The sequence below is a fragment of the Oreochromis niloticus genome, linkage group LG9 (assembly GCF_001858045.2).
Source record: "Oreochromis niloticus isolate F11D_XX linkage group LG9, O_niloticus_UMD_NMBU, whole genome shotgun sequence".
In the NCBI taxonomy this organism is placed as follows: Eukaryota; Metazoa; Chordata; class Actinopteri; order Cichliformes; family Cichlidae; genus Oreochromis; species Oreochromis niloticus.
Genome location: NC_031974.2, coordinates 21,302,595 through 21,329,019, shown reverse-complemented (window position 1 = coordinate 21,329,019; position 26,425 = coordinate 21,302,595). Strand labels below are relative to the sequence as shown.

At 41.2% G+C, this 26,425-nt stretch overlaps 1 protein-coding gene across 2 annotated transcripts in view; it reads right to left on the bottom strand.

The window, feature by feature from the left end:
- pola1 (polymerase (DNA directed), alpha 1) overlaps nt 1–26,425 on the bottom strand; it is a 56,202-nt gene extending 29,777 nt beyond the window's left edge. Inside the window, exons 1-33 of one of the 2 annotated variants that reach the window (XM_005471767.3) lie at nt 26,258–26,425; nt 25,666–25,793; nt 25,314–25,410; nt 25,140–25,217; nt 24,943–25,058; nt 24,671–24,733; nt 24,305–24,406; nt 24,029–24,200; nt 23,773–23,941; nt 22,834–23,006; nt 22,604–22,716; nt 22,259–22,372; nt 22,108–22,182; nt 21,868–22,006; nt 21,579–21,733; nt 21,385–21,469; nt 21,147–21,208; nt 20,199–20,288; nt 19,978–20,094; nt 19,701–19,876; nt 19,405–19,534; nt 17,414–17,533; nt 17,216–17,306; nt 17,000–17,124; nt 16,716–16,865; nt 15,586–15,708; nt 3,316–3,348; nt 2,906–2,998; nt 2,597–2,802; nt 2,357–2,489; nt 2,091–2,222; nt 1,816–1,990; nt 1,102–1,283 (exon numbers count right to left, since the gene is read on the bottom strand). In XM_005471767.3, the coding sequence (XP_005471824.1) occupies nt 1,102–1,283; nt 1,816–1,990; nt 2,091–2,222; nt 2,357–2,489; nt 2,597–2,802; nt 2,906–2,998; nt 3,316–3,348; nt 15,586–15,708; nt 16,716–16,865; nt 17,000–17,124; nt 17,216–17,306; nt 17,414–17,533; nt 19,405–19,534; nt 19,701–19,876; nt 19,978–20,094; nt 20,199–20,288; nt 21,147–21,208; nt 21,385–21,469; nt 21,579–21,733; nt 21,868–22,006; nt 22,108–22,182; nt 22,259–22,372; nt 22,604–22,716; nt 22,834–23,006; nt 23,773–23,941; nt 24,029–24,200; nt 24,305–24,406; nt 24,671–24,733; nt 24,943–25,058; nt 25,140–25,217; nt 25,314–25,410; nt 25,666–25,793; nt 26,258–26,306 (3,966 nt within the window). In that variant the 5' untranslated portion in view covers nt 26,307–26,425. The remainder of the gene's footprint in view (nt 1–1,101; nt 1,284–1,815; nt 1,991–2,090; nt 2,223–2,356; nt 2,490–2,596; nt 2,803–2,905; nt 2,999–3,315; nt 3,349–15,585; nt 15,709–16,715; nt 16,866–16,999; nt 17,125–17,215; nt 17,307–17,413; nt 17,534–19,404; nt 19,535–19,700; nt 19,877–19,977; nt 20,095–20,198; nt 20,289–21,146; nt 21,209–21,384; nt 21,470–21,578; nt 21,734–21,867; nt 22,007–22,107; nt 22,183–22,258; nt 22,373–22,603; nt 22,717–22,833; nt 23,007–23,772; nt 23,942–24,028; nt 24,201–24,304; nt 24,407–24,670; nt 24,734–24,942; nt 25,059–25,139; nt 25,218–25,313; nt 25,411–25,665; nt 25,794–26,257) is intronic. The other variant, XM_003443582.4, reaches the window with a different exon arrangement.

Here is a 26,425-nt window from a genome sequence, read left to right as displayed (position 1 = left end):
CTCCTCTGTCTGTCCTCCATCATACATCACCGCCTCCTCCTACCATCTCTGGCTCTGTGTCAGCGGAGGAGTCAAGGCCCATCTGTCCTCCCCTCTCTCTCTGAGCTGTTAGACCATGCTCGCCACCTTAATTAACTTACCGTCTTATCAGTATCACTGTGTGTGCGTGCATACCGGCCTCCGGCAACAGAGAGGAGAATTAACATCAGTAATCAGATGATTCCTGGTTCGTTTAGACTAATGCTATATTTTATTCTGACATTTCAAGTTCATGCATTGTACTCTTAATAGCAGGACGCAGGCCGTTTAGTACAAGCACGATCACTCAGGCAAGATTATTCTTGTGCAACTGTTTCAGAGTACAACACACCAGCATATCTGCTCAAGTGTGTAATGATATTATCCTTTTATGGAAAGTGTGTGTTTAATACTCCTGTTTTAATTATTGCAAGTTCTCTCCACCACTCGAGGCCAAAGGCTTGTCAGTTTTATTAGTGTCTTCTAGACAAGAAAAAGCTGCGTGCCCTGCTCCTCATTAGAAGCTGATAACACACACACATACACACAAAACCTTGGCCTGACAAATGGTAGGAGATCTGTGTGTGTGTGTGTGTGTGTGTCTCCATAGAGCCGCAGGGGTTAAGGAAAGGCTTTTCAAGTTGTGGAGTCCAAACTATGCCAATGAAAACAGAGTCCGTACTGGAGCCAGGCAGCTGTCTTAAAATACAGACAGAGACACAATATGGAGGATGACTAACGCATGAATCCTTCACAGGAAGTTTTACTGAAATGCCTTCGGAAACATTATTCTCCCGCTGTCGTACTCTTTATTCGTGTCTCTACTGATTAATCCATTAGACCAGTGAAACACACCATTACTGATAAAAGCCATCTTCCCTTTCAGTCTTCGGCCATATCTGTGAGGTGCTTTGTGTGTGTGCGCTGAGAACAGACAGCACATTTCTTCAGCTGAAGTCTAAACTGTCAAAGGTTTAATACGACTTCAAATACAACTCTAAGAAAGATTATCTGGTTCTGCACAAACACAGAAAGCAATACAGAGGAGTTTTATGATGGACAGCGGTGTGTTCATCTACTCACAGCTCCTTCAAAGACGCCGTCGTAGATGTTGTCAGTGCCACACTGAGGACAGGTGAAAGTAAACCTCTCACAGTCTTTATAGCGCTCCTCATCAGTCAGCTGGACGGGAACACCCAGCAAGCCATCGGCTTCCTCCTCCCTCTGGAACTGCTGCTGAGCTCTGAACTGACTCGGGTCCAGACCTGACACGGAAATAAAACATTTTTAAGGTTTACAGCAGAGCCAATGTTTATTCAGAAACACGGCTGAAGGCAAAATATTTCATGCCTGATAAACACCAATGAAAGGTGGTCATGCTGCAATTAAGGACTCTGTATTTAGCTGTTCGGCTGTCTACAGATGTTATTATTATTTAAAAACAATTAAACTGTGACCCATAGACACTTCATTTGAGTGTTTACGGGAAATGTATTGTAGTGAAACTGGAAATAATTTGCAGCACTTGACAAGATTATTAAGCAGGTATTATGTCTTCTGGGACAAGAGAGGAAACGTGCATACAATATGAATCCAAGTAATGATTTAATCCATAAAACAGTTTTCCAAAAGCAGTATTTTCATCTGTAGGGAACTTCCTCGAGCAATTTTGTCATTTTATTTCTAAGTAACACAGCTCCTTTAAACTTTTTTGTAATTATTTTCCATAATTTATCATTTTCCTAAGCCATAACATTACTCACTTCTGGGGTCTGCAATAACTTGTAATTCACTTACCCAACCACGAGGCTACGAGTACACCGTCAATACCCTCAATAGGGTCGCAGATGCGAGACACCACAGGGTGGATCTGCTGGGCCAGGTAGTACTGTGTGTCCAGAGTGAGATTCTCCTGTTTCTGGAGCTGCTCTAGAGCGTACGCTCTCTGACTGGCTGGCAGGTTGGAGCCATCCTATTGGGCAAAGAAGATGCATTTCCAATGTATTTGTACTGAAATATCACTGAAACACACAAAGTAATGAGATATTCCAGTTTCTCTAATAGATACACACTTTACAGATGAGGTAGGAGATGGTATCTCCAGCTTTGACCCGACGACCACCCTGAGAGTTAATCCACAGAGCAACGTGGACATGAGGGAGACTTTTCTTATCAGGGTAGTCCTGAGGATCCTTTGTCAGCGCCTGGTGAAGTCAAGACAAGACAGCAGTAATAGATGAGAATGGGAATGGCACAAAAGAAAAACCCAGCATGTACAGAGTCTTAAGCCCCACTTTAATCAAATGAAAAGTAAACACACAAACAGTGATTCCCTCACCTTGTGGATCTCATACTGGTTCAGTGGTATGTCTCCACTAGCCACCTTCTCTCCCAACTCCACCAGGTGTTTCTGGATGTTCTCCACAATGACATCACGACTCTGATCAGACAGGATCTGGCCAATCACGTAGCTAGAAAAATAAATAAACACAATGAATTTTTCCTTACAAATGAAAATCTTTTGTAAGGTGCTACCAGTGCTCCGTACACTGACGCGCTGTTTCCCATGCTAACGTACTTGCCGCATTCCTTAGCCAGGTCACACCAATCCCTCCGGACGATGTCCAACCCTTTGAGCTCTTGCTTCACGCTAAAACGTCCTTCTCCATTTGGCTCCACCACAAGGGCGGCATACTTCTTCTTCTTCAGCAGCAAAAGAGACTTGAACACACCATCAATGTCGATCTCCAATAGTTTGTACAGCTTGTTTACTTCTGCCTTCACCTGGGATCAAAGTGCACACACACAGATTCAGTGACAACATCTGGTTAAAATCTCCACTGCATGGTACGCATGTAAAAACTGATAAAACACCCAAAGCACACACCTTATTGCCAAGTTTAAAAACTTCATCCAGACACTTGCTGTTTGTGTTGATCATGATAGAGTCAGTATCTCCATAGATGACTTCCAGATTCATCTGAGTCACACAAAAGGGGGTAAGAGAAAAAAAGAAGAAAGAATCCATACAGTTACTGGGATAATAAACTGAATATTACACACATCAAACTGCACAATTTCTAAAACAATCTCATGTTAGATTTGGCTACTTAAATGATATTTAACCCCAAGTTTATCATTTAGCTGCTGAATACAGATGCAAGAATCCAGGCGTGCTGACCCAGTGAAGAAGTGATTATTAAAAGGATTATTTGTCCTGTACATTTTACGTCATTCTGCCCATAATTACATATCATATTAGAGATATTAAACAGGAACAACTTGGTAATGACTGACCTTCTGAACCATGTCTTTGGTGTGCATCAGAATCTGGAGAAAAGAGACAACACTATGAACGATGCCAACAACAAAAACAACACAGTACAAGCACAGTAAACAAACATGTCACTCAGGAAGATGAAATGATTAAATATTAAGTTTCCGTGTTATTTATTGTGCGTGTGTGTGTGTGTGTGTGTGTGTACACACACATTTGTGTGGACATGGGAGCAGAGCAGGTGATTTGCTTTAAATGGGGGATAATTGGCTAAGAGGGCAATTATGAGAGCATGCTGTGACAGGCGTCTTTTCAACCCACACAAATTCACAGTCAGGCAACACACACACACACACCATAATGACTTGTAATGGCCTTTATAACCTTCTGGTTGACTGACGGAGAAATAAGAGAATTCTGTAAATGCAGATTGACCACTGTGTGTGTGCGCGTTTGTGTGTGGGTGTGCGTGAGGAAAGCTCTGAGCAGCAGAGGGATCCTAACAGGTGGGGGCCCAGAGGAGGGGAGGGCAGTGTGGGGACCTCAGGTCGCTAATCTGGGGGGGGTCGGAGGGACGGAACGCAGTGTGACCTGTCACCAGCAATCTGCTCCTCAATCAACCACAGCCGCATATATACACCCCGACTCGCACTGTGCTCCGTGTGGGGACAAGGACGCGGCTATTTCAGAGTGTGAGGAAGGGGCGGGGTCGGGCTTCCACTCCCTGAAACCAGAGTGGGCCATAAGCATGCTTTATGGGCTGCTACATACCGCTGTACGGCGGGGGGAGTTTGAGTCATTCAGGGAAGAGCCTCTCCATTAGGGACTGCAGTCAAGGTCAAGGTCTTACCACAAACACACACACAGTTTTTCACCTCTGCACTTATGCAGTGGATTTTGCTGTTAGACAAAATGACCCCTGCCTGTTTAGCAGAAGATGAAAGGTTGGAAAAGAGGAAGATGAAAGAACTCTTTATTAATACTCAGACTGAGTGCACAGGTGCTCCACTCCAATAATTCTTGAATACAAATCTAATTTGAGACATTTTTAAAACTGCAAAAGTAAAGGCCTCGATTCATGGTTTAAAACGTGAATGACAGCTGCCTGCAGCGAGTGTAGAGTAGTTTATTTACGACAGAAAACGAGCCAGAGGAAATGATCATTCAGAGATATAAAATAAAATGTAAAGATGACACCAAATGTGCTCAGTCTGCCAGACTAAAGGTCACATTTACTTATTCCTTTTTTAAAATTCCATGCATTTGAAAATTATTTTGACATTTAACTATATGAAACACTATAACTGAAGGTTGATGTTTCAAATTCAGCCAGCTACTGAACACAAACACCACAACAAGCAGCTGTGATGGTTCAGGCTCGTCTGCTAAGGAGTCCTTGGTTAGACACTAGGGCAGCACCTTGCATTGGTGTATGCACATGTGCATGTGACTAAAGCGTTTTGTACACTTGCTAAGTGTTATCAAAGTGCAAACCAAAGTTCACACAAATAACAAAGTATCTGTCTTGGAGGGAAAATCAGGCCTTGTATACCGAGCCACATTTTCCTCTGTTAACAGCTGCCACTGAGCAGCAGCTTTTGAGTAAGAAAAACTCAGCTGTGCCTGAGCTGAACCATCCATTTGTTTAATTAAAAAAAAAAAGAATTCTCCAAAACAGGCGTGTGAAATTGCAGCAAAGATTCCTCCCATATTTCAATCATTAAAAGTAAAACTTGAAGCGTCACATTTTTTTCCCTTTGGGTAATGTGATTTTATGAAGCAGAGGATTATCAGAAATAAAGATAACAGTGCGAGTGTCACATAATCAGACAAAGGAGCCGTTTCAAGCCAAATTATTTGAATCAGATGCTAAAATTCAAGCTGGAAAATGACTAAAAAGTAAAAAATACACTATAAAATCAGCAGGATATAAATCACGATATAGTAAAACTCATGGAAATTCAAATGCAACTAATTATAAGTAACCCAACAGAAATGCTAATTTAATAATTAGATCAAGTTCCTCGTTTGCTGACTTGAACATTTCTAAACAAAACCCAACGTATCCTGATGGTGTTCAGACACCACTGCAGGAAAAAATGCAGGCACAGCTGTCACAATAAAGAGCATTTATAAGAATAAAATGTCCATATCACATTAACCAAAAATCACAATTAGTTGTGTAACTTCTTTTTGTATGTTTTTGATTCTCTCGCTTACAGTCTGAGTTGACCTCATTTGCCAAAAAGGACAAATGAACTTACAGACGAATGTGACAGAAAGCATTAATATTATTATTTTTTTAATTTTCTACAGACGTAACAAAAATATAACCTTTGTTGATTAATCTAACCCTCAACCACAATCATTTACCTTAGCTGTCTATAAAGCCTTAAATGTCACCTTCCCACTCCTTAAATGGAAAAATTAAATAAGTCATCATAATGTCCCATTCGAAAGAAAGCAAGTGCATACATCACAAGATGAAGTTCAAGTTCTCCAGCTAACAGCCAAAACATGTAGGAGAATAAAGAAAGAGGAAAATAATTTTAAAAAAACCCCACAGAGTCCGGGTATGATATATCTTGAAATTCACAAATGCAGTCATCAAATAGACACCATGGATTGTATTTCATTGCTTATTGCTACTTGGCACAACACACGCCCACCAACAGAGCCCAGTACAATGTTTTAATGCAGGCCTGCTGATGCAGACAGTAAAGGGGGACCATCTTAGAGAAATTTAGCCATGCTCATTATTCTCACAGTGTCAATCATCCCATCAACAAAACTCGGCTAAAACTCTGCTTTTGTATTCCATTTTGAAATCTCCAGTAATACTTTTTTTTATAATAACAAAACAGCAAAATAAAAGCACTGAAAGGAGAAAGAGCCAGGAGACGAAGCTGAAATGATGGAACGGATTGAATAAAAAGTGCAGAGATGTGATGAATGGGGAGATGTGGGAAAGACAGACAAGCGAGGCGAGCGAGGTGAGAATGCGTTGATGTAATTGATGTGTGGACTCATTTAGACAGGTTTTCCATATGCTGTCAGTTCCAGCAGGACAGACTGCTTTAAGGAATGAACTGTATGAAAGACAAGTCGTTTGACCATGACGCTGGAATGTGTGCAACTGACAGTGTGTGTGCACGCGCGCTCATCTTTAAACGCATACCGACATACACATACTATACGAACCAATGCAAACACACATCCCCGGGGGGTAAAAAGAGTGCATGTATGTCTTCACCGTGATGACTGCACTCGTCAGCACCGTGAATGACGCTCATTCTGGGCCAAACATCTGAAAAAACTCAGCAGAGGGGCTCACAGTGCTTAATGTTAACCTGCTAACATCAATCAAATTGATCGGATCAGTCTGTACCCTCGCTTGGCTTTTTGTGCCGATCGCATTTTCGCTCCAGCTACGGAATAAGAGTTGTTCTTTCAATTTTTACAATCATTACTTCTGACTGAGTTTTGCCATCTTAATACCTGCAACCAGTGTAGCTGCTTCCCTTAGTTTAACCATTTTCTACAAAGTGAATTTAGATAATCTATTCAAAATCTTCCAATTACTGAGTCGCTCTTTTTCCCCTCGCACTATAAAACCAATTTTCTAACATTCCTGCCTCTCATCCTTTCCGGCTCCTTGGTGTTAATACAGTGTAAATAGACCGGACAGTAATTGAGCAGCTCGCTGACAAGTGCTCCTGCAAAGTGAAGGATCAGGACAGAACACATGAGACTGAATTTCTCACGTTTGTAATCAGTTTCACCTCATCCTTTTGACGCCACATTGCAGGGCTCACATGTCAGGTTGCATTCCTTGGACTGAGACACCAAATAAAAGGACATACCTTGCAATAAGTAGGATATATTCTATTCTGTGCGTACGCAGCAACATCAGCCGCTGCTCCGAGTGGTCACAGTCCTAGCCCCTACCTTCAAACCAGCCATTTCAAAAGCAATGAGATTACAAGTTTGCTATAATTTTGTCTGTGCCACAGTCTCCAACCCCAGAGTGCCTAGGTTTGGTTCATTTGATTTGAAAGAAATAATCACATAGCTACTGTAGACGTTTAGTTCACATTAATATGGTCATACTGAATATTACATAGTCACATCTGGTATCGCGAGATCTGTACTGACCTAAACCGATGGTTCTCAAATTTTTTCTACCATGTCCTACTTTAGTAGTAAAAAATAGCTTTTGTGATCACTGCAAATGATATATTTAACAAACTCAACATTTTTCACCACCCATCAAGAACACATCTGCAGCGCTTTCATATCCAACCAGTGTGCCCCACTAAAATGCAAACCCTGCAATAAACATAAACCTGTGACTTGCAGCAGACTCAAGACACTGCAGTTGGCAGCAGACGCTCCAAGTTTAGATTCAGCAGTTAAAGTGTTAGTGCGGTATTCCTGCAGGAGTTTTACACTGACATGCACAGCTTCCACGTGGCATTTTTCCTTTGCACTACTCATTTTTAAAACCTAATGTACCCAACAAATCTGCCTTGTGACTCGAACACACAGTCTTCAGGGCTCCGGAAGATGTACTTTGGTTAAATGGTACTACCACTCGTTTGCAACACTTAAAGATGCCAAAAAAAAAGAAAAGAAAAAAGTGACCAGGAGTGACAACTACAGGAGGAAAAGTCTAAGGGAAATAACACCTCCTGTCCAGCTGAATAAAACTCAGATTTCAAATCAAAGTTTAAAAGGGAGCAATGGATTTCAGACTGAATATTTTTACAAAGCCGCTTAACACAAACCCATCTACACTTTTTAATACTCGTCCTAATATCTCACTGTAAAAGCTGCATTTTCCCACCGTCTTTGACTTGACTTTTCACAGCTTGTAATTCCCTTTTCATTTAGTGCTTTTAACAGCGTCTCATGTCTTTGCATGTGCACCTGTGTGCCTGCACACGAGCTGTACCCATTAGCTGTGCGTTATTGCACCCTGTCATGCTAATTGATGAGTGGTTCAGCCTTGTTGTGATATCCTCCTTTTCCCAGCTGTTGCTCAGCTTTTTGTTGGCCTCATCTATTAGGGCCTTACATGTCTTGTTGTCACGTCAATCTCGTGTATTCTTTATTTGAATCCACTACCCCCCCCAACCCTCACACTCATACACTTCTCATCAAAATATCTTTTGTCTTTTGCCAGGCTGTCATTTTAATAAGAATATTAGTCTTAACTGACCTGCTTGGTTGAGTGATGAGTAGTTTGCAGACTGAAAGGCAGCAGTAAAGACAAAAGATAAATGAGCGAGCCCCCCCACCCCCCCATTATCATTACATTTTGAACTCTGGCACAAACACATACACACCACATACATCCTTCTGCTGATCAGCAGATCAGAAGCGGCATGTTAAACCTCTGTGTAGCAGAGGGCCCTTGTAAAAAGAGTCTGGGGCACCAGTGACGATTGTTTTGAAAAGCACTCAGCTGAAAAGCATTTTGGGATGACAGTCGGTCGACTGAAATAGCACCTGTGGAGGAACACACCACTGTCAGAGCTGGGGGGTGGGGGGGGTGACATACACACAACATGTCCACAAGGCACTTGAGCATGCACGCACACACACGTTCGCAAAACTCTTTCACGAACACAGCCTCGCACACGCAAAGATGCATAAAAGATTTACAGGCTCTCTTCTGCTACCGTGAAGTTATATCTGCACACACCTCCGTACACACCCACAGAGACCGAAAGGCCTTCTTTCACTAAAATGATTTCACTTGCATGCAAGAATTCATGAGCACAGAGCACAACACACACAGACACGCACACAGACGCACACACACCTGTCCTGGCAGATGCCATAGCTGTGTTCTCATGTCTGCCATCGGGAAGGTCAATCTGTTGTAAAGCTGTGACTGATTTAATACAACCGGCCAAGATCACAAACGCCGACACTGATTGAAAATAACTCAACAATGACAACAATCCTCCTGCTGTCCGCTCAATTATAATACTGTACTTTAATAGCAGGAAAAGATGCATCCTGGTATGTCACTGCATTTTTCTCTGCCAAGTTTTTAATATGTTGTCAAGTAAATAAGTAATATAAAGGCAGATACTCAACAGCACCAGTGAAGCCAGATTTTTTTTACTATTTTTATTTATTTTTTATTTTTTTAAATGGGGGTGGCAATACAGCTGTCACGAAGACAACAAAAAGTAGTGAAAATTATTGTGGCCAATATTTAAATCATGATTATCATGAATTTAAATGATTATTCATACTTTTGAAATCTATGCCAAATAAAATCTATGGCTCTATCGAATAGATTGAGTGCCTGGGGAATAAAGGGACAGCCAAGGGAACTTACTCACTTTTAAAAGATGCTAGCTCATTGAAGTACTCAAGTAAATATGCCACTGGTTGGTGGGGAGTGAATTTGAGAAAGAAATGCTTCCCGAAAAGCAAAGAAAATGTGGAATAATGATAATTTAATCTCAAATATCTGGTTTTACTAATCACTGAAAGCTAACACTATAAATAAATTCAACTCACTCCACAGGGTAAATAGTAATACTCTTTTTTAGGGGTCACTCACTATAATTATTGATGAATTAATATTGTTATCATGAATTATTTAATACTATTATTAATACTAATTATTACTCAGTATGGCTGCCATTCATTTAGAACAAAGTCACTAAAATGAATTTTAAAAACTTGTGCTAACAGTTACTGAAGTTAATCTTTTTTAAAATGTTAAAAGCTGCCTTTGCAAAGAGTCAAAATGTGGTTCTTCCTTATTTAAAATTTAAATAGCTGCTCACTCATAAAGCATGTCCATGTGGACATTATTTAGTTTATTAGTATTTATATAGAACTTTTCAAAATAAAGTTATAAAGTAAACAAATAAATACAAATGCACACCAGATGAATCCATTATCAATTATAATCTCTGCCATAAGCTCATTCTCACATGGCCTCATTAGCAGGTGTTACTAAGTCGCCGTTTAAACTCTGAGCCCCTGCGCTGTCCACCGTCCGCCCTCACAGACACGCTATTGATGCCAGAATAGCAGCGCTGCTCCCATGTGACTATTTGTTAAGTCCACTCCTATCAAGAGAAAAGCCCGCTCTTTAAGAGGACTACAGGATCATGGAAACATCGCAGCCCTCATTTCCCCAAACGCACCGGCGGCGTAGGCAGGCTTATGTATTCTTATGTCTAATTCAGGGAAATGTAAAAATGACTCCTGTGATTCTGAAACCCTCAATGAAAGAAATGAGGGCAACAATATTTACTCACACGACATCAGAGCATGCAGTCTGACAGATGCGACCACAAATGAGACGTGATAGGGTGGTTCAGGTATTCCTGTGTCTAATTCTGGGAACCGATTTGTGATTCTTGAGACAAGACAGATGATACAGAAGCAGAACAAGGGACACCAGGGGCAACAATATTTACTTAGACTTCATTACGAGCACATGCACCCCTGCACACACGTACGTACGGGAGAGGGTTTAACCTAAACCAAACTCTGACCTCTCTGCACCCTCAGCTCCGTTACAGAAGCCAGCTTCTATCTTCACTCTGCATGCCAGCCAATAATGTCAACTACGAGCTCCTGTCAGGCTGTTTTTAAACACAAGGACAGAGACTCAATTACAGCAGAATGGCTTTTAGGAGTCACCCTCCATCCTGAGAGACACACACCTGCTAATGGTTGTCAGATTTGCAGGCAAAAGAGTCAAAGGTCAAACCAATCTGCGATCCGCAACAATAAGCGGCTTCCCTCGGCCTGCGCTGTGAACATCACTCGATTAAGAGGATGTAAACACACCATCATGCAAGAGAAGCAGGCCAAACTAAACAACTTGAGAATTTTAAAAGCGAGCTTCTGATTTCATAAACACAAATGAAATTCAAGTACACTCTTCGCCATTTCAAGTGACTAGAAACATTAACACTAACACAGGCCAACGAAGGAAAAATCATGTAGTTGTTCTAATCCTGCAGCTGATTCCTCATCCCTAAGCAGGTTTGCGGCAACCTTTTCCCCCCAAATTGAATTCTCCTAATTTATTGGATGAATTCAGAGATCCAGCAGCCTGTGGCCAATAAAAATCTTTCTGGTGTGACAGATGCATTTATCAACCCATTAACAAAAAATAAATAAATAAAATTTAAAAAAAAAAAAAAAAAAAATCACATGTGTGCAAGCTGTCTGTCTGTGTCATACAACCATTTCTCTGCACCCAAAGCTCTCTGGCGAACATACAAAAGAACCCAAAATAACGCTGAGGGGTTGAGGGGGACATCAATCTGTGGAGGACCCTCGACTGTGTAATCCTAAACCTTCACCTTCCTCTTAATACCCATCATCCCCCCCCTTTAATACCCACACATACCAGGACAGAACAGGGCCACAACAAATGGTCCCGACAAAGGGCAGAGTTCGGCCAGTAGCACTTGTGCACGCACACACAGATGGGTATTAACACATGCAGGCATGCGTGCACACACAAGATAGAAGACATACCCAAGGAAGACGCACAAGAATCAGGAGGAGAGGTAAGTGGGGGCTTTCCCCTCTTAAGTTGGCAAATTTGATCAGAAGATCCACAGCCAAGGGTCTGTCAACCCCCATCTAAGCCCAGGGCTGAGACACTGCCGTGGCCTGCAGCCTGAGCCATCCGGCCACACTGGGGGGTTAGGCCTCATTTTAAAACGAGAGCGAGAGAAAGATGAGAGCCGGGCCAATCAATAAATACAGAGAACACATGTACATTCACTCTGGACACTCGTCCAAACAGATGAAGGGAACGCGCGCAGGGGCGCGGGAGGAGGGTGGATTTACACTGTGAACAGAGTGGTGATCAGTGTACGTGTTACAATTACAAAAATAAAAAGCCTCCTAAATCATGAGATGAAAGTGGAGTGCAAATGTGACGATTAAAATGGGGGTGGGAGTGCAAATGGCAATGCCCACAAATACACTAGAAACCCAGTTATAAATGCCAGCTGGCTTTTCTGGCTCGCTGCAGTCGGAAACTACCGAGAACTACTCAGCTTGCCTCCTGTTAACTTTAGAACTCTGTACAAATTCAGTAAAACAGACACATTTGGTTCGTACTACTGCTGATCTGCTGCTTTTGCGTGACGAGCCAGAGAGCATACGATGCTCAAGTGCTGGAAAAACGGTCCTACAAAAATCCTATTTTAGATTCTATAAGATTTATATACACACACATTTATATACAAGTAAAACTGTCACGTAAACGTAAATTTCAAAGAATATCCTCCACAGCATGTTGCCTTATTATCAGCGGGGTGGTGCTGAAGCCACGCGCTCCCCAAACACACAAGCTGCTATATAAATAGAGTTGTGGTAGGATCATAGATACAAAGTAAACAAAACACTAAGATTGTGTGAAGTGGGATCTCCTGCTTCATCAGCAAGCCGAGGTACGTGTGTACGCCGCACACTGACTGATGACCTTTTTGATGCACGTCTCTCCAATTTGTCGCGTCACTCTGGAGTGTACTGAAGTCCTAAATCCAATTTGCTTACAGCCTCCCTGCCACACAGGAGAACTTGAAAAGTTTTAGAAAACTTTGGAGGAAATTTTAGTTTTCAACAAACCTGCAAAGCATCTGAATCACTATTAGTATAAACAATCAGCTGACACATTAAGTACACCTCGATAAACCCAATGCAGTCTAACGAGACATGCCGCCAGTATAACTTTCTGTATTAAGGCTTACAATGTTCGGCAACTGTGTAAGGATAACTGTAGAGTAGTAAAGTATTTGATCCTGACAAATGTATTTGTGTCACATTGTGAGGCTTGGAGGTTGACTTCATACTTGGGTGGCTGTAGCTGAGGATGTAGGGCCTCTACTAACTGGAAGGTTGGCTGTTCAATACCTGGCTGTTCCCGTCTGCATGTCTAAGTAAGATACAGAACCTCAAGTTGCTCCTCTGATGCGTTCATGAGAATGTGAATGTTACAAAGTACTACTTAGGAAGAAAGAAGTGCCTGGGTGACTGAGGCATGTTGTATAAAACGCTTTGAGTCGAGCAGAAAAGCGCTACATAAGAACAAGTCCATTTACCGCTGAACATACTAATTAGAGTAATAATTATTAATAATACTAATTAAGTAACAATCATTTCATTGAGGAGTAACTGCAACAGATAATCAGGTAAAAATCTGGTAACCAAGCGACTCTTTAATAACAATAATTTATGTTTTTATGCTTTATTTTGATAGGACAGGTGGAAGAAGCAGGGGGCAGACGCGCATGGCTTGCACCAGGCCTCGCGGAGGGTTTGATACTCTGTGGCATTAGGGGTCAGTCGACCAAGCCTAATCTACACCCTGCCCTTTTCTCAACACAGAGGATACAGCAATCTGTACCAAGTACCACAAAAAGTATTAAACATGGACATAGCTTCCGGTTAAAAAAATAAACCTGCATTCGAAATGAAAACACTCTTCAAGGCTTCAGAAACCAATGTGTGACATCACTGTAGCTACCTCCATCTTTTATACTGACCGTAACAAGGACTTGGCACGATCAGTGTGAGCTCCATATGGGGGCAAAGGAGTCCCAGATTCAGATATAGAATGGGTTTTGTTCAGGAAGCACAAAAAACAAACAAAAAAACCCATCTTTTATATACACATCAGTTGTTCTTAGACTTTTTCAAAAGCAAGGACAATGTCACATCCTTCCAGCCCGACTATTACAAAAGAGATCCAGCTGCATAATTTTACTGTTACACCACTTATGCTTCACAGGTTTTTCATACAGCCTTGGTTAGATATGTATAATCCCATTATGTATGATGCAAAGTCCCTTTTGCTGCATAGACATTGGACATCAGTATCTGTATTCTCAACGTAACCCATCTAATCTGTTCTAGTGAAACCTTCTTACTTTCAGGCACCAGCAGAGTGATCAGCTTGAAGGTGTAGCATATAACTATCTTAATGTGACTCACTAATGGTGACATCTGTGTCAGCACTTTCTCCAACTAAATTTGGATTTCTGGGCCTCTTGTGATAAATAACTTTGAGGTTTCAGTTTTTATACAACAAATAAATCACCAAGAAAGGTCATGAAAATAGCTGCTAGCTGTAAGTCTATTCCACATGATTAAATTAGGGCTTCTAAATCTAGCAACACGGGCAAGAGCAAAGCCTTCGAATAATGGAAATCTAGTCTACTCCTTACACGCGAATGGTGATGCTTCCCGGATTATGTAAAGCAAGCAGGAGGTACAAATGTAAATGAACCCATCTACCTCAGGCTGTTGATAATACAAGATATAAGCGGTGAAGTGTTGAGGGACAGAAACTCCCACCTGCAGCAGCAAATCCAATACACAACTTTAACAATGTAGCTCTGTCAGCTGAACAACAAGCATGACTGGAGGCCCAAACGGACTGACAAAATAACAAACACGCACAGTGAGTTACTGCCCTGCCCTCTATTAGGGAGCACAATGAGTGTGTAAGGGGATCTTAATGAAGGACTCCCCTGAGGCAAAGCCTGATGCCTCTGCTGAGGACTTGTACTGTTAGAGCTCATTAAATGAACATGAGTACTACCACTGACATAGTGGGAGAGTGTGAGTGTGTGTGTGTGCTCATGTGTGGGGGGGTGTTCAGTTACAATACCAGCTTTAGCTGTTTATGTCATGCAGTACACATGCTGCTTTGCACCAATTTATTGAGCGTGCATGCCCCTGTCATTCCATTTGTGTGTTGAAAGAAGTGCTTACACAATGAGACTAAATGGAGAGTGTTAGATTCAAGAGTGCCCGTGGCATTCTGTTATTGGAAAATACTTGCATAGTGTCACTGATATCACCGAAAATAAGGCAAGTCTCTTATTCTGACTAAATTAAATTGAAGATGTAATCATATTTGGAAGACAGAAAAGGGCACAGGGTGTGGGAGAAACAAAGACATTTGTAGAAACAAATGTGAGTCAGGATAAAGCAGAAAACAAATGACAAGTCAAAGAAAATAGGCCACAGTGAGGAGTGTTGCACAGTGCTGAATATAATGTAGCAGTGCCCTCTTGTGGATGAACGTGGGACTGTTCTTTACACTTTTCAAAAGAAAGTAGGATAAACTTGTATTTAATCAGTCTCAGTGTATCTGGTGCCAACCAAAAGCTTTGATCCCTTTTATAGATCCAGATACTGCTCTAAAAAAAAAAGCTTTACAGCTAAAACTCTAGGTGTCCACATAGCCTACAGAGTCAGCAGTGTGTTTGTCTACTCACCTCCCTACCCTTGTGTGTAACCAGGGCAGCAAGTGGCTTGGCGTAAAAGCGGCTGTAGCTGAATCCCAGGCAACCGTACATACTGTTAGCAGTCAGCTTCAGAGCCTTCTGACGGATGTCGTACTGAGGGACAAAAATATTCCAATGGGAAAACCGGCTAAAAGAAGTGCAGCGCAGCAAAATATTTATCAACAGATTTAAGTAATCTGATATGGTATGGCTCCAACATTATAAAGGACTTTAATCATGTATTCACTTTGTTGTCGTTTGTCTGGAAAACAGGATCTAAAGACCCACACTTCCAGATTCAGGAACAGTCTTTATCCAACAGATGGAACTCAGTGAAAGACAGTCTCACTTTCCAGTATCATCATTCTAATAGCTCTATATCAGTAGATGCACAGTAACAGCACCTTGTACACTGAGCTTTCAATCATTCTCATCTAAGTTTCTGCTACTTCTTAGGTACACTGTTTTATACACTGCATTGGTTTTTATATATTATTACATATTGTTTTTCATTTATTGAGTATGTGTGCAACTTTAGCCCCCTTTCCATTAGTATCTAATCGGATCGACTTGCCAGGGCTTGACTCGGATAGTCTGGTGTTGCATAACAACTGAATACCACCTAATGTGCTTGGTTGTTGTTATAGCAACACGTCTGGGCATCCCGTGACGTAATTAGTATGCGACACGAACGCTATAACAAAGGTGGACATCGAGGCGACGATAAACCTGCTGCTCCGTCTGTGACTTTTCATCCGACTTGGGGACCACAGCGTTGATTCTTGTAGCCATTTCCCTCGTTGCCGGGTTTTTAAAAAAAAGGTGGTTTTGAATTTTGGGAACAAGGCGCCACTGATCAGCTAATCAGTGGCGTGCAGTCTGATGACGTTGCATTTTAGTACCTGCTCGGATCGCTTTGGAGCCCTGGCCGAGCAGGGGGTACTATGACCTAATGGAAAACCCTGAAAACTGTGGTGAGTAGGTACTAATGGAAAAGAGGTTTTTCATTCATGAAAGACATCACATGCAATAACAATAAAGCTTCTCTATTCTATTCTGACACAAGCTCACAAATACCACCCCTACCGCCAGTGTGTGTTCACGTGTAATCACGTGTGTACCTGCAGGTAGAGATCTGGGTTGATGTCTTGCTGTTTCATGAGCCCTTTGACCTGCTTACGCCGTTCAACCAGCTTCCTGATTTCCTTAGGCAGGATTCCCATTTCTAGGTTAGGATCTGGAATCTCGGGAATTTCCTCTGGTTCATCCTCCTGTTGCCATTTAAACACAAGTCAAAAGTGTGTAAATGAATTGAATCTTGACTCTGAAGCATTTAGCATTAAAGTAGCAGGACAACAGGCTCAACCTATAAACATATCTTGTGACCACAGTTTTTGAACACTACCTCTTTCTTCTTCTGGGAGTTCTGAGCCTCCCTCTGCACGGTGGTGAAGCAGATGTTGAACTCTTGGATGATTGAAGGATACAGACTGTTGAAGTCAAGCAGCAGCACAAACTTATCATAGAAACCTAAAAATGAGAAGAAGAGAGTTAAAATAATGACGTAAACATGAACAGACAAGGTGAGTAAATACACTTTTTAGACATGCCCAGTGCTTACCAACTTTAGGATCCAGCACCAAACCTCCAGCATAGGCTGCCTTCTTCTTCCTCTTGCCTTTGCCTGCATCCACATCATCTTCGCCTTCAGCCTGGAAAAAAAAAGAAAAAAGAAAAAAATAGAAGGAGCTTTATTTCAATTAACTAATTTGGAAAAAACAAAAATTCAGCTGCGTGTGTTATTTGGCTGCATCTTCACCGTCTCGAGCTGTGCTTTTTTGAAAGAAGGTTTGTCAGGGACGATGTAGTCTTTCTCGTGGAAGGCATGAAGCAGCAGGAACTCGTTCCTCTCCGAGCGGCCTCCCATCAGAGTACGAGACTGCAGAGACAAAAATTCATTTTCCAGGACATTTTCTGTCACATACGGCAATTAGAGCTTCCAGAACAAGATGTCAAAAAAAGGATTTTGTTTTGCCTCAAAGAAAATGGGAAAACATGTTACAAGTCGGTTAAAAACACTAATGAATGAAGTTTTGTGAAGTAAAACTGATGTCTTTGTCAAACAAGCGTGAGTGGATTGTGACAGCATGTTTAGTTTCTTGTTACTGATATCAGCATTATAAAAAATTTTAAAAAGTAGATAAAAGATTGGAGAAAAACCCATCAACCCATGTTATTTGCGCTGACATTGTATAATTTGCCCACCAGAGGGCACACACATTTGGACCAAAGAGCTGATCCAAGCAGAGCTGGGTAGAAGGTAAATGTAAATGACCTCATTAATATTTTGTAAAGTGTTTTGTAAACTTATGAGTGGCTATTATATTGTTAGAGCTTGGACCCAGCGGATGCTTTTATTTTGAAAGTCACAGAGCGACAAGGTGCTGTAAATTAACTATATAGCAGAAGCGCGGGTTTTAATGCACAGCGAGAAGGTGTGCTCTATGGTTAATGGACGGGAATGGGAAAAAGAACGGCTATAAAGGTGCAATCCTGAGTTGAAAGCAGTTTCTTAGCACCTGGTTGATGAGGGAACAAGGTTTGTAACAAAGTTTGTCTTGTGGATATGTACTTTGCTGTTTTACGGAGCATATAGCTGCTGACCGCTACTAAGGATAAAGGCTAAGTTTTCACCCACTAGAGGGTGCTAACGTACCTCGTCATGTTTAGGCAGCGATGCAACGATTTCACTGTTATATGCAATAATTTACAAGTTTCAGTGTTATTTGTTATGTAAGGTAAAGAGAATTAATTTGTGATTAATAAATAAGTCAAAAGGTTAAAGGTAACACACTGTTTGATTTACTAATAGTCTTTTATTCTGTATGTTGTAGCTCTTACGGTGTGTTCACATACACCGGCTGTTTAATAAAAGGATTGTGAACCATCAGTTTGAGAGACCATCTTTTCAACCGGGGATGCTACAGTAAATGAGTAAATAAACAAGTAAAAATAACAAATGTTGGGAGTGGGAAGTCTGTTTACTGTATTGTATGTCCAAAACACAAAAGAAAAAACATTATATATTAGCTGATAAATTGGAATGTCAGATTTTTTGAATCTCTGTTAAAAAAAGATAAAATATAGGATATCAGTTGGTCTATAGTCACTTTAAATCTGCCCCAACTCAATAATCAGAAAGGCAGAAAGACTACGGTGTGAAAATACTTTGTGTGATCGCCCTGATATACATGTTTGCCATTTTAGCTGTATTAAACTGGATACCAAAGGTCATGTAATTCTGTTATTGGTACTAAATGCTAAATTTATGATATCAAGAAACTCGCAAAACAGGAATTGATTGAAAACTCAGTGAAACAGTTATTATTTCCAACACAAATATGTAAAACTGCAGCTCCTGAAACCAGCTGCTTTAAAATACGACCCTACAATTAAATTTTATGCTTTTTGAAATGAGAACTCTGTTTGAATAAAGCTGCTTTCAACATCTCACCTGTTGCTTTTGCAGAAAATACCAAGATACAGAACGCACATGACAATCCAGCATATAAATATCAACATCTTACCCAGACCTACAGCACACAGCCCTGCAGGTTTTAGCCCTGTGGTTTAGACTTGTAATGCTTTTCTTGATCAGTTGAGAGAGTGCATTATAAGTATGTGACTAATTGAATGTTAATACCCTGGTATTCTGCAAACTGTCAGTTTGAGTTTTGTGGCTCAGCCAAACTATAAGATCATTGTGCATGTTAAATTATGCTAAAGAAACAGCAGCATTGTTGGCATTACCATGACATTTCCAGCAATATTGGTGATCTGCAGGGCGAGCGGCAGCACGTTGAGCTCACACATGATCTGGAGGATCAACTTGGCGTCTGTCCATGTCAACTCCAACAGGTACAGGAGGTGAGGAGAGTCACTGACACACATATTCATTCATATATTAATGTACACATATTATTTCCCACATTGATTTGTGAGCAAAGAAATAACATGTAGAAACTTTAAAGATGAATAATACAAAAGAAGTGACTTCTACTTCTTATCCTGTGTTTTTGGTGAAATTACCCTTTACATGTATTTACCTGTAGAGGTTTTTAATGTCTTCCTGTGGGACTGTGATTCTCTCAGTCTTCAGCACCTGAGCAGTGAGTTCAGTCAGATGATAACTTTTACAGCGAATCAGCTCTTTGGCTGAGATCTCCACGTCACACACCAGACGGCCACAGGTGGCGTTCTTCTCTGCAAAGGCACTACGACCCTGCAGATTCAAAAGCACCAGCACAAAACAACATAAAGCTTTTTTTTCCCCTCTTTCTAATACATTCAAAGAAAAACTTCTCAGCAAATTTGTTTTCTTACCCCTAATTTGGGCATATTGGACCTCCTGAGGCGTCCAATTTTTGACCAATGGGGAACCTTACACACATTGATGCGCTGGAGAAGAACTTCCAAGTCAAATCCAAAGATGTCATGACCCTACAGAAAACAAACATGTACAGTGTTTTTAGCCAGAGAAAAAAACAATATAACTTCAAACCCAATTAAAAATCATTATCACAATCTCAACGTCTCCTACTCACCACCAGCACATCAGGGTCAATCTTGTGCATCTTGGCCAGGAAGAAGCCGAGCAGGGTCCTCTCTGTAGAAGCGATCTCCACCTTCCCATTCTAACAGAGCGAGTCACACCATCAGTGTTTTCACTAAAATACAGCACCCTACTTCTGACATAGTCATCAACCCAAAATATGTTTTTAACTGACATTTATAAATTATACTGTCTGTCAAACAAATAAATGATTTTTTTTTTAAAGTGTTTCTATTCAAGTTCCATGTAAAGCAGCAAAATTAACTGAATTTTAATCACATTCACAATTTTGGCTTCCCAAACTTCAATGAGGGATATTGGAAATGCGTGCTACACCAATAAAACAAAAAGCAAATCAAGCGCTCCCTCAATCACCACTGATGTGCTCGTGTATTCCAGTCACAGCTGTTCCCTGTATTGTGCAGAAAGAAATTTCCTAAACGTGCTCGACAGCAGTGATACGCTACTGATAACAGACCATCGATAGAAAAATAAAAAATTAAAACAAATAACTGGCACAGCAGAAGATGAAGCTTGTTCCAGTAAAGTCCAGTATGATGAATGCAGCAAAAACGAGAAAAACTCCAATGCTTGCTAATATGAATTGTCAAAATCAACTAAGACATCCATAAAAGTGTCCAAAAAAACATGGTGATTAACAAAAGGAAAACTGTTAACATGCTGGACAAAAGAGCAGTATGTTGCATGTACTGTATATGAAACATTAGAGGAAAAATAGAGAGGGATGTCCCAGAATTTGTTTGTGTCATTTGAGTCAGTTTTAAAGTTTTCAGGCAGAGTACGGACAACATCCGGAAGATGATGAATCCCAGATTTGTGCACTAAACGTTAGTATGCATGTTTAAAGCTGAAGTTTCTGATTATGAAGTTTATGAATGAGTGCAAACACGCTGAGGTTTACATCTGGACACGCGCTCACCTTCTTTCTCACAGCCTCTTTGAAGTCATAAGGAAAGATGCAGTCAGCTGGTCTACTGATAACTGAGAAGACAAATAATAAAATGACAAGCCCACTCGTTTAGTCTGTGGTTTTACTTCTTAACCGACATTTTGTTTTACATGTTAAGGCTGGGGATTGTTAAAATAAACAGCAGTCTGTTAAATAACTATGCATGCAAAGACTACATTCTCATGTGCGACGCCATGAAAAAACTCACCGCAGAAATGAGTCTGGTACGGAGGCTGAGGAGGAGCTTTATCCATGTGGAAGCGATAGTGTATAAGCGCAGCTAGAGACACAATCTGCAGGGGAAAATACTGCATTGAGTCCTCACTTCTTTAGAATTTCAGTCTGTTTGCAAAAACCATAAAATCACAGTATCCAGCAGGATATTTGATTGTGTGTTCTGACCTCATTTTGGTGAGTTTTAGGGTTCTGGACAGTCTTGAGACTGATGGACATGACAGTGAGTGGTGGAGGTGGGAGATCTTTGACCACGGAGATTAAATCACTCCTCAGAGAGAGCGCCTCCACCTTACACCAGCTGACCGGCTGGTTCATTAGCTCTAACATTGACACAGTGAAGTTTAGAGACAAAGTTTAACATGTCATCTGAAATTTTTTGCAGAATTCCAACAGATAACATTAAACTCAGTAAAATCTTTCATCAGTAATACAAAAGTCTACATCTCCTACTCACGTGGTGACTTGATATCCAACCAGCAAGGGCCTTTAATCTTCCTGCTGAGGAGAAAGTGCTCCAGCCTGGATGTATTGGTTCCAAAAATGTGGGAAAAGGTCGCCCCCTTAAGGTCAGAAGGCAGCGAGGGGAACTCAGCCTGCAAAACAATATTTCCCAAAGGATTAAAGCTTATTTAAACATAAAGAACTGGATAAAGCGTGGACAATGTGAGAATAGCATATATACAAGTCTGCTCACAGAATATCTGACTTCCAGGTACTCGCACTGAGTGGGCACATCAGGAATTTCAAACGCATAGTTCTTCTCCACTTTCTGTAGGACAAGAAAAAGAAATCAAACACAAGCTAAAAACATGACTACATTCACACTTTACAGTCCATAATCAGACCTTCGACTTGAACTTCATGATCTTAAACTTCTCAGAGAGCTCGTTGAACTCTTGGTACACATCCATCATCCCTACTGGAGTGTTGGACACCTCCCCGGTCCTGGGGTTTGTCTTCTGTTAAATACAATACAAACACTAATTAGACTTGTAATCAGTAGATATTTCTGTATAAAACTTACATCTCACTTTTTAGATTCCAACAAATATAGTTCCATATATTCAATTGCTAATATTTTGTAGAGGAAAACAAATAAAAATACTACTTAACTCAATCATAGTTAAATAACACAATCACATAGCTTTCTACTTTCACAGGTAATGAATTTTTCGACAGATGAAACTTACATATTCGCGAGGTAGGAGGTACATGGTCCGTTCAATGTTCTTGACGCTAACACAGCAGCTGACATGAGACTTTGCAGACTCAATCCACACTTTTCCAAACAGGTATACCACACCTTTAATTTAAATTCGCATATCAGTGTGAGCTCTACAAACCTGCCCATGATTTTTTAAAAACAGTAAATGTAACCGCATTGTATTTAATCCTCACAGTGGGTGAAAATGGGACCCACCTGGTTGGTTGTATGGGTCTTCGAAGGCATCCAACCAGTAAAAGCGGAAAACCTGCTCCCCATCTGGCCCCTCCACCAGAGGAAGTTGGCTGGAATCGACCTGCACCTCGGCCGGAGCGTCGTTAGCTCCGCCCTCCTCCTCTTGTCCCCAAGAGCTTCCAATTCTGCTGGACCTTGACAAGGAACACAGCAAAGAAACTGCTAAAAACTCATCTGCTCATATGCAAACCATTCCAGTTTAAGAACATAATTAGTTCTGTGGGTCATGCTAACTGCACCTGCAATCATCAAGGTGACTGCACAAAGCAGTGAATATAAAAGCAGGCAACACAAGACTCCCATGTTTTTAAAAACAAGCGTGAGGAACATTAAATGCTGCTCACTTGCTGGGGAATTCATTTTTGATTTCATGCAAGTTGACAACACAACAAGACGGCTTAGATTTTTATTTTTAATCTGGAGTTACTCACAGCTACAATCATTTCAGACCTTAATGAGTCCAGCAATGTTTTGTGGGGGGTTGACTGCAGGTGTGACACAGAAGTGTGACATGTTTCGTCTTTTTCTTTACTGTATGGAGCCCTGCCGTTTGACCCAGACAGATTTGTGAACCATTGAAGTGAACTGAATTGCAGTCATTTTCATAATAGCCCATGCAATAATCAGCCATCGCATTTAGCTTTTCGAATTCCTTTAGAAACACCGGCATGTGCAGGTAAACCACGGGAGGAACAGATGGCACAGGACTAAACACCTGTTTAAAGGGCATTTAAACTGACTTATGTAAACATCGTGTTAACTTTGCTATATGCATTTTATATTTTCCTTGTCCTTGCTTCGTTTCCTCCAGACTGGAAGACACAGCAATTTTAGCACGACCCATAGAACTACAACTATGGGAAATAAGATGAGGTTGGACTAAAGGCATAAAAAACTCACATGAGGACTGGGTCCTGAGGTTCAGCTTTGGCCTCAACTTTGACTGCAGTCACTGCTGCTACTTCAGGTTTAGACTCCGCGTCGTCTTTCACTACAGGTGCCTCCTCCTCGAGGCCAACCTCCATCGGTTCATCAAAGTCCATCTCATCAAATGCCATGGCATCATTCACTGAGGAACACGTTAAAATGTAAAGTTAGTGCATAAACTTTTCACAAAGCAAAAAAAGGGCAAAAGATTAGAAACCATCTTCATTACCTTCTTCTTCGTTCTTGTCTTCTTCATTCAGTTTTTCCACTTTTACCTTCTGCTTTGCCATAGGAGAAGCAGATGTGGAGGAGGGAGGGCGGACTGATGACCTGGGGGCAGACTGTGATGGTGGCGTTCGAATCACTTTTGCCTTTAACCCAGCTGCTGAGGGCGAGTCCTGCTATCAAAGGGATGATGATTCATTATAATTTCAGGTAAGCCACTTTATAAATTTGTCTAAAGAGATAATCAATATCCTTTGATTAGGAGGGTGGGCTGAGTTACCTTTGGCAACTGAGGTTTGATAGAGAAGGGATTCATGGGTGATCCCACAGATTTCTTTTTCTTTAGAGTCACCACAGGTGGAGGAGTCAGAAGAGCTGGTTTCTGGAAAGACGGAGCATATTTTAAAGCCACATTAACAAAGGCTAAGATACCAATAGAAAGAAATTACGGCCTTTAAAAGAAAAAGAAAAAGCAGAAGGGAATATGTCATCATGCCCAAACAGGAAAAAAGTCAAAATGGCGTGAAGAGAAACCTAATAAAAGACTGCAGGTTTTAGAACAGCATGTGTAATCTCAAGTGTGGTTAATAGATGAAAACGCCTTGCTACAGACTACTGTCACATTTTTAAATGAAGAATTACCAACCTCAGAGTGCAGGTCCTGCAAGATATCCCCTAACAGGTCATCTTTGGACAGATCAACATCTTTCTGTAAGAGACAAGAGTACAAAAACATCTGATAAATGCATAAGGACAAAAACAAACAAACAAACAAACAAACAAAAAAAAGCTGGATGTTTTTGAGCTTTACACTGACTGGAATATCCAAAGCACCATGCAGGCACAGAAATCCTTACATGTAGACCTGCATGGGGCATTTTTCACAGAAGCAAATCAAAGATGCTAACAAACACATACCTCAGCAGGCCTCTTGACGTTGCTGTTCATGAATAGGCTCTTAATGCTGTTGGGTTTGGCTACGACAGATTTCTTCACATTCTTCTTTGAGTCACCTCCTTTGGCGCCTCCTTTTCCTGATAAAACAAACAAAACCTATTCATGCACCTGATCTGGACAACTTACTCCAGAAAATGTAATCAACTCCTTGTGTTTACCCCTTTTGTCTTCTACTACATCATCATCCAAATCATCGTCAAAAATTTCTCGTCCATCCTCCACGTATCCTGTTCCATCTGGCAAAAAAAAAGAAAGAAAAAAGAAGAGGTAATAAAACAATTGTGACGTTGGCACAGTATAAATATTCCTACAGCAGGCTGACTGACACTAACCGTCATCAATAATCCAGTCATCCTCTTGCCTCTCTCGTACCATCTTTGAGTACTCATCCTCATCCACCTCCTCATACACACTGCTGAACTCCTTCACCTGAAAAACACAACACTGGTTAAAACACAGGTGTACTACTGTGATATGACACCTGCATACAGCATCCTAGGATAGAGAACAGCATGAATCATTTTAATGAGTGAAAAACAGATGCTGTAAAAGGAAGTATGAAGATACTTAACCAGCTTTGTTTATTAAGTCACAGTGAAGGAGTTAAAACAGGTGTTTGATGCAAATTAACATATTCTTCACACACCTTGAAGCAGAAACCAGTGATAAGGCTGCCTTTCATACCTCATATTTGATCTTCTCTCCCATCTTAGCCTTCTTGAGCTGTTCCAGTGCGGACTTCCTCCCCACCTTCTCCCGTTTCTCCCGTCTGGAGCGAGTCTTCGCCAAACCACAGGCTTCACTTCCATCGTCTGAGGAGAGGTTCAAGACAACGCAGTATAAGGAAGGACGTTTGACTCGTTTCTTCAAACATATAATACGCATATACCAGATCGACCTGACCCTTGTGTTTCTTTTACCATTCAATTTAAACGTCTGAAGACTTACTGGTGGTCGTTATATAGATTTTTCTCGTTCTCGAAGCGCCACAGAAGGTTTTAGTGGCGAGTTAACAGACCTCCACATCAGCGCTCTTCTGCTAGCTACCTATATTTACCTTCATGTCCTCCTGCTTGAACCTTAATAATACTCATTTAACAGTGTAAAACGCTGGCAAGCAGACAACGGTGGGCACTTTGGGTGTTAATGACCGAAGCCTGATAGCAGGTGTATTAACATAATCTGAACTAGCTAGCGTGTCAGCTAGCTTCTTTGCTTTCCCACCGCAATGTCGCCAAAAGTCAGCAAAAACAGAGGCGCGAGGCCCAAAACTCACCGCCGTCCGGAGCGTCCATGTCTTTGTCAGGGTTTGACACTGGAGCCATGGCGAGAAGTGGTGGTTTTGTCTTATTTATTCGTACGGTTATGGCAGGTCAACACAACAACAGAACAGCTCGCGCCAAATCGGCTTCCCGGGGAAAGTCATATGTCGGAAGTGACGACA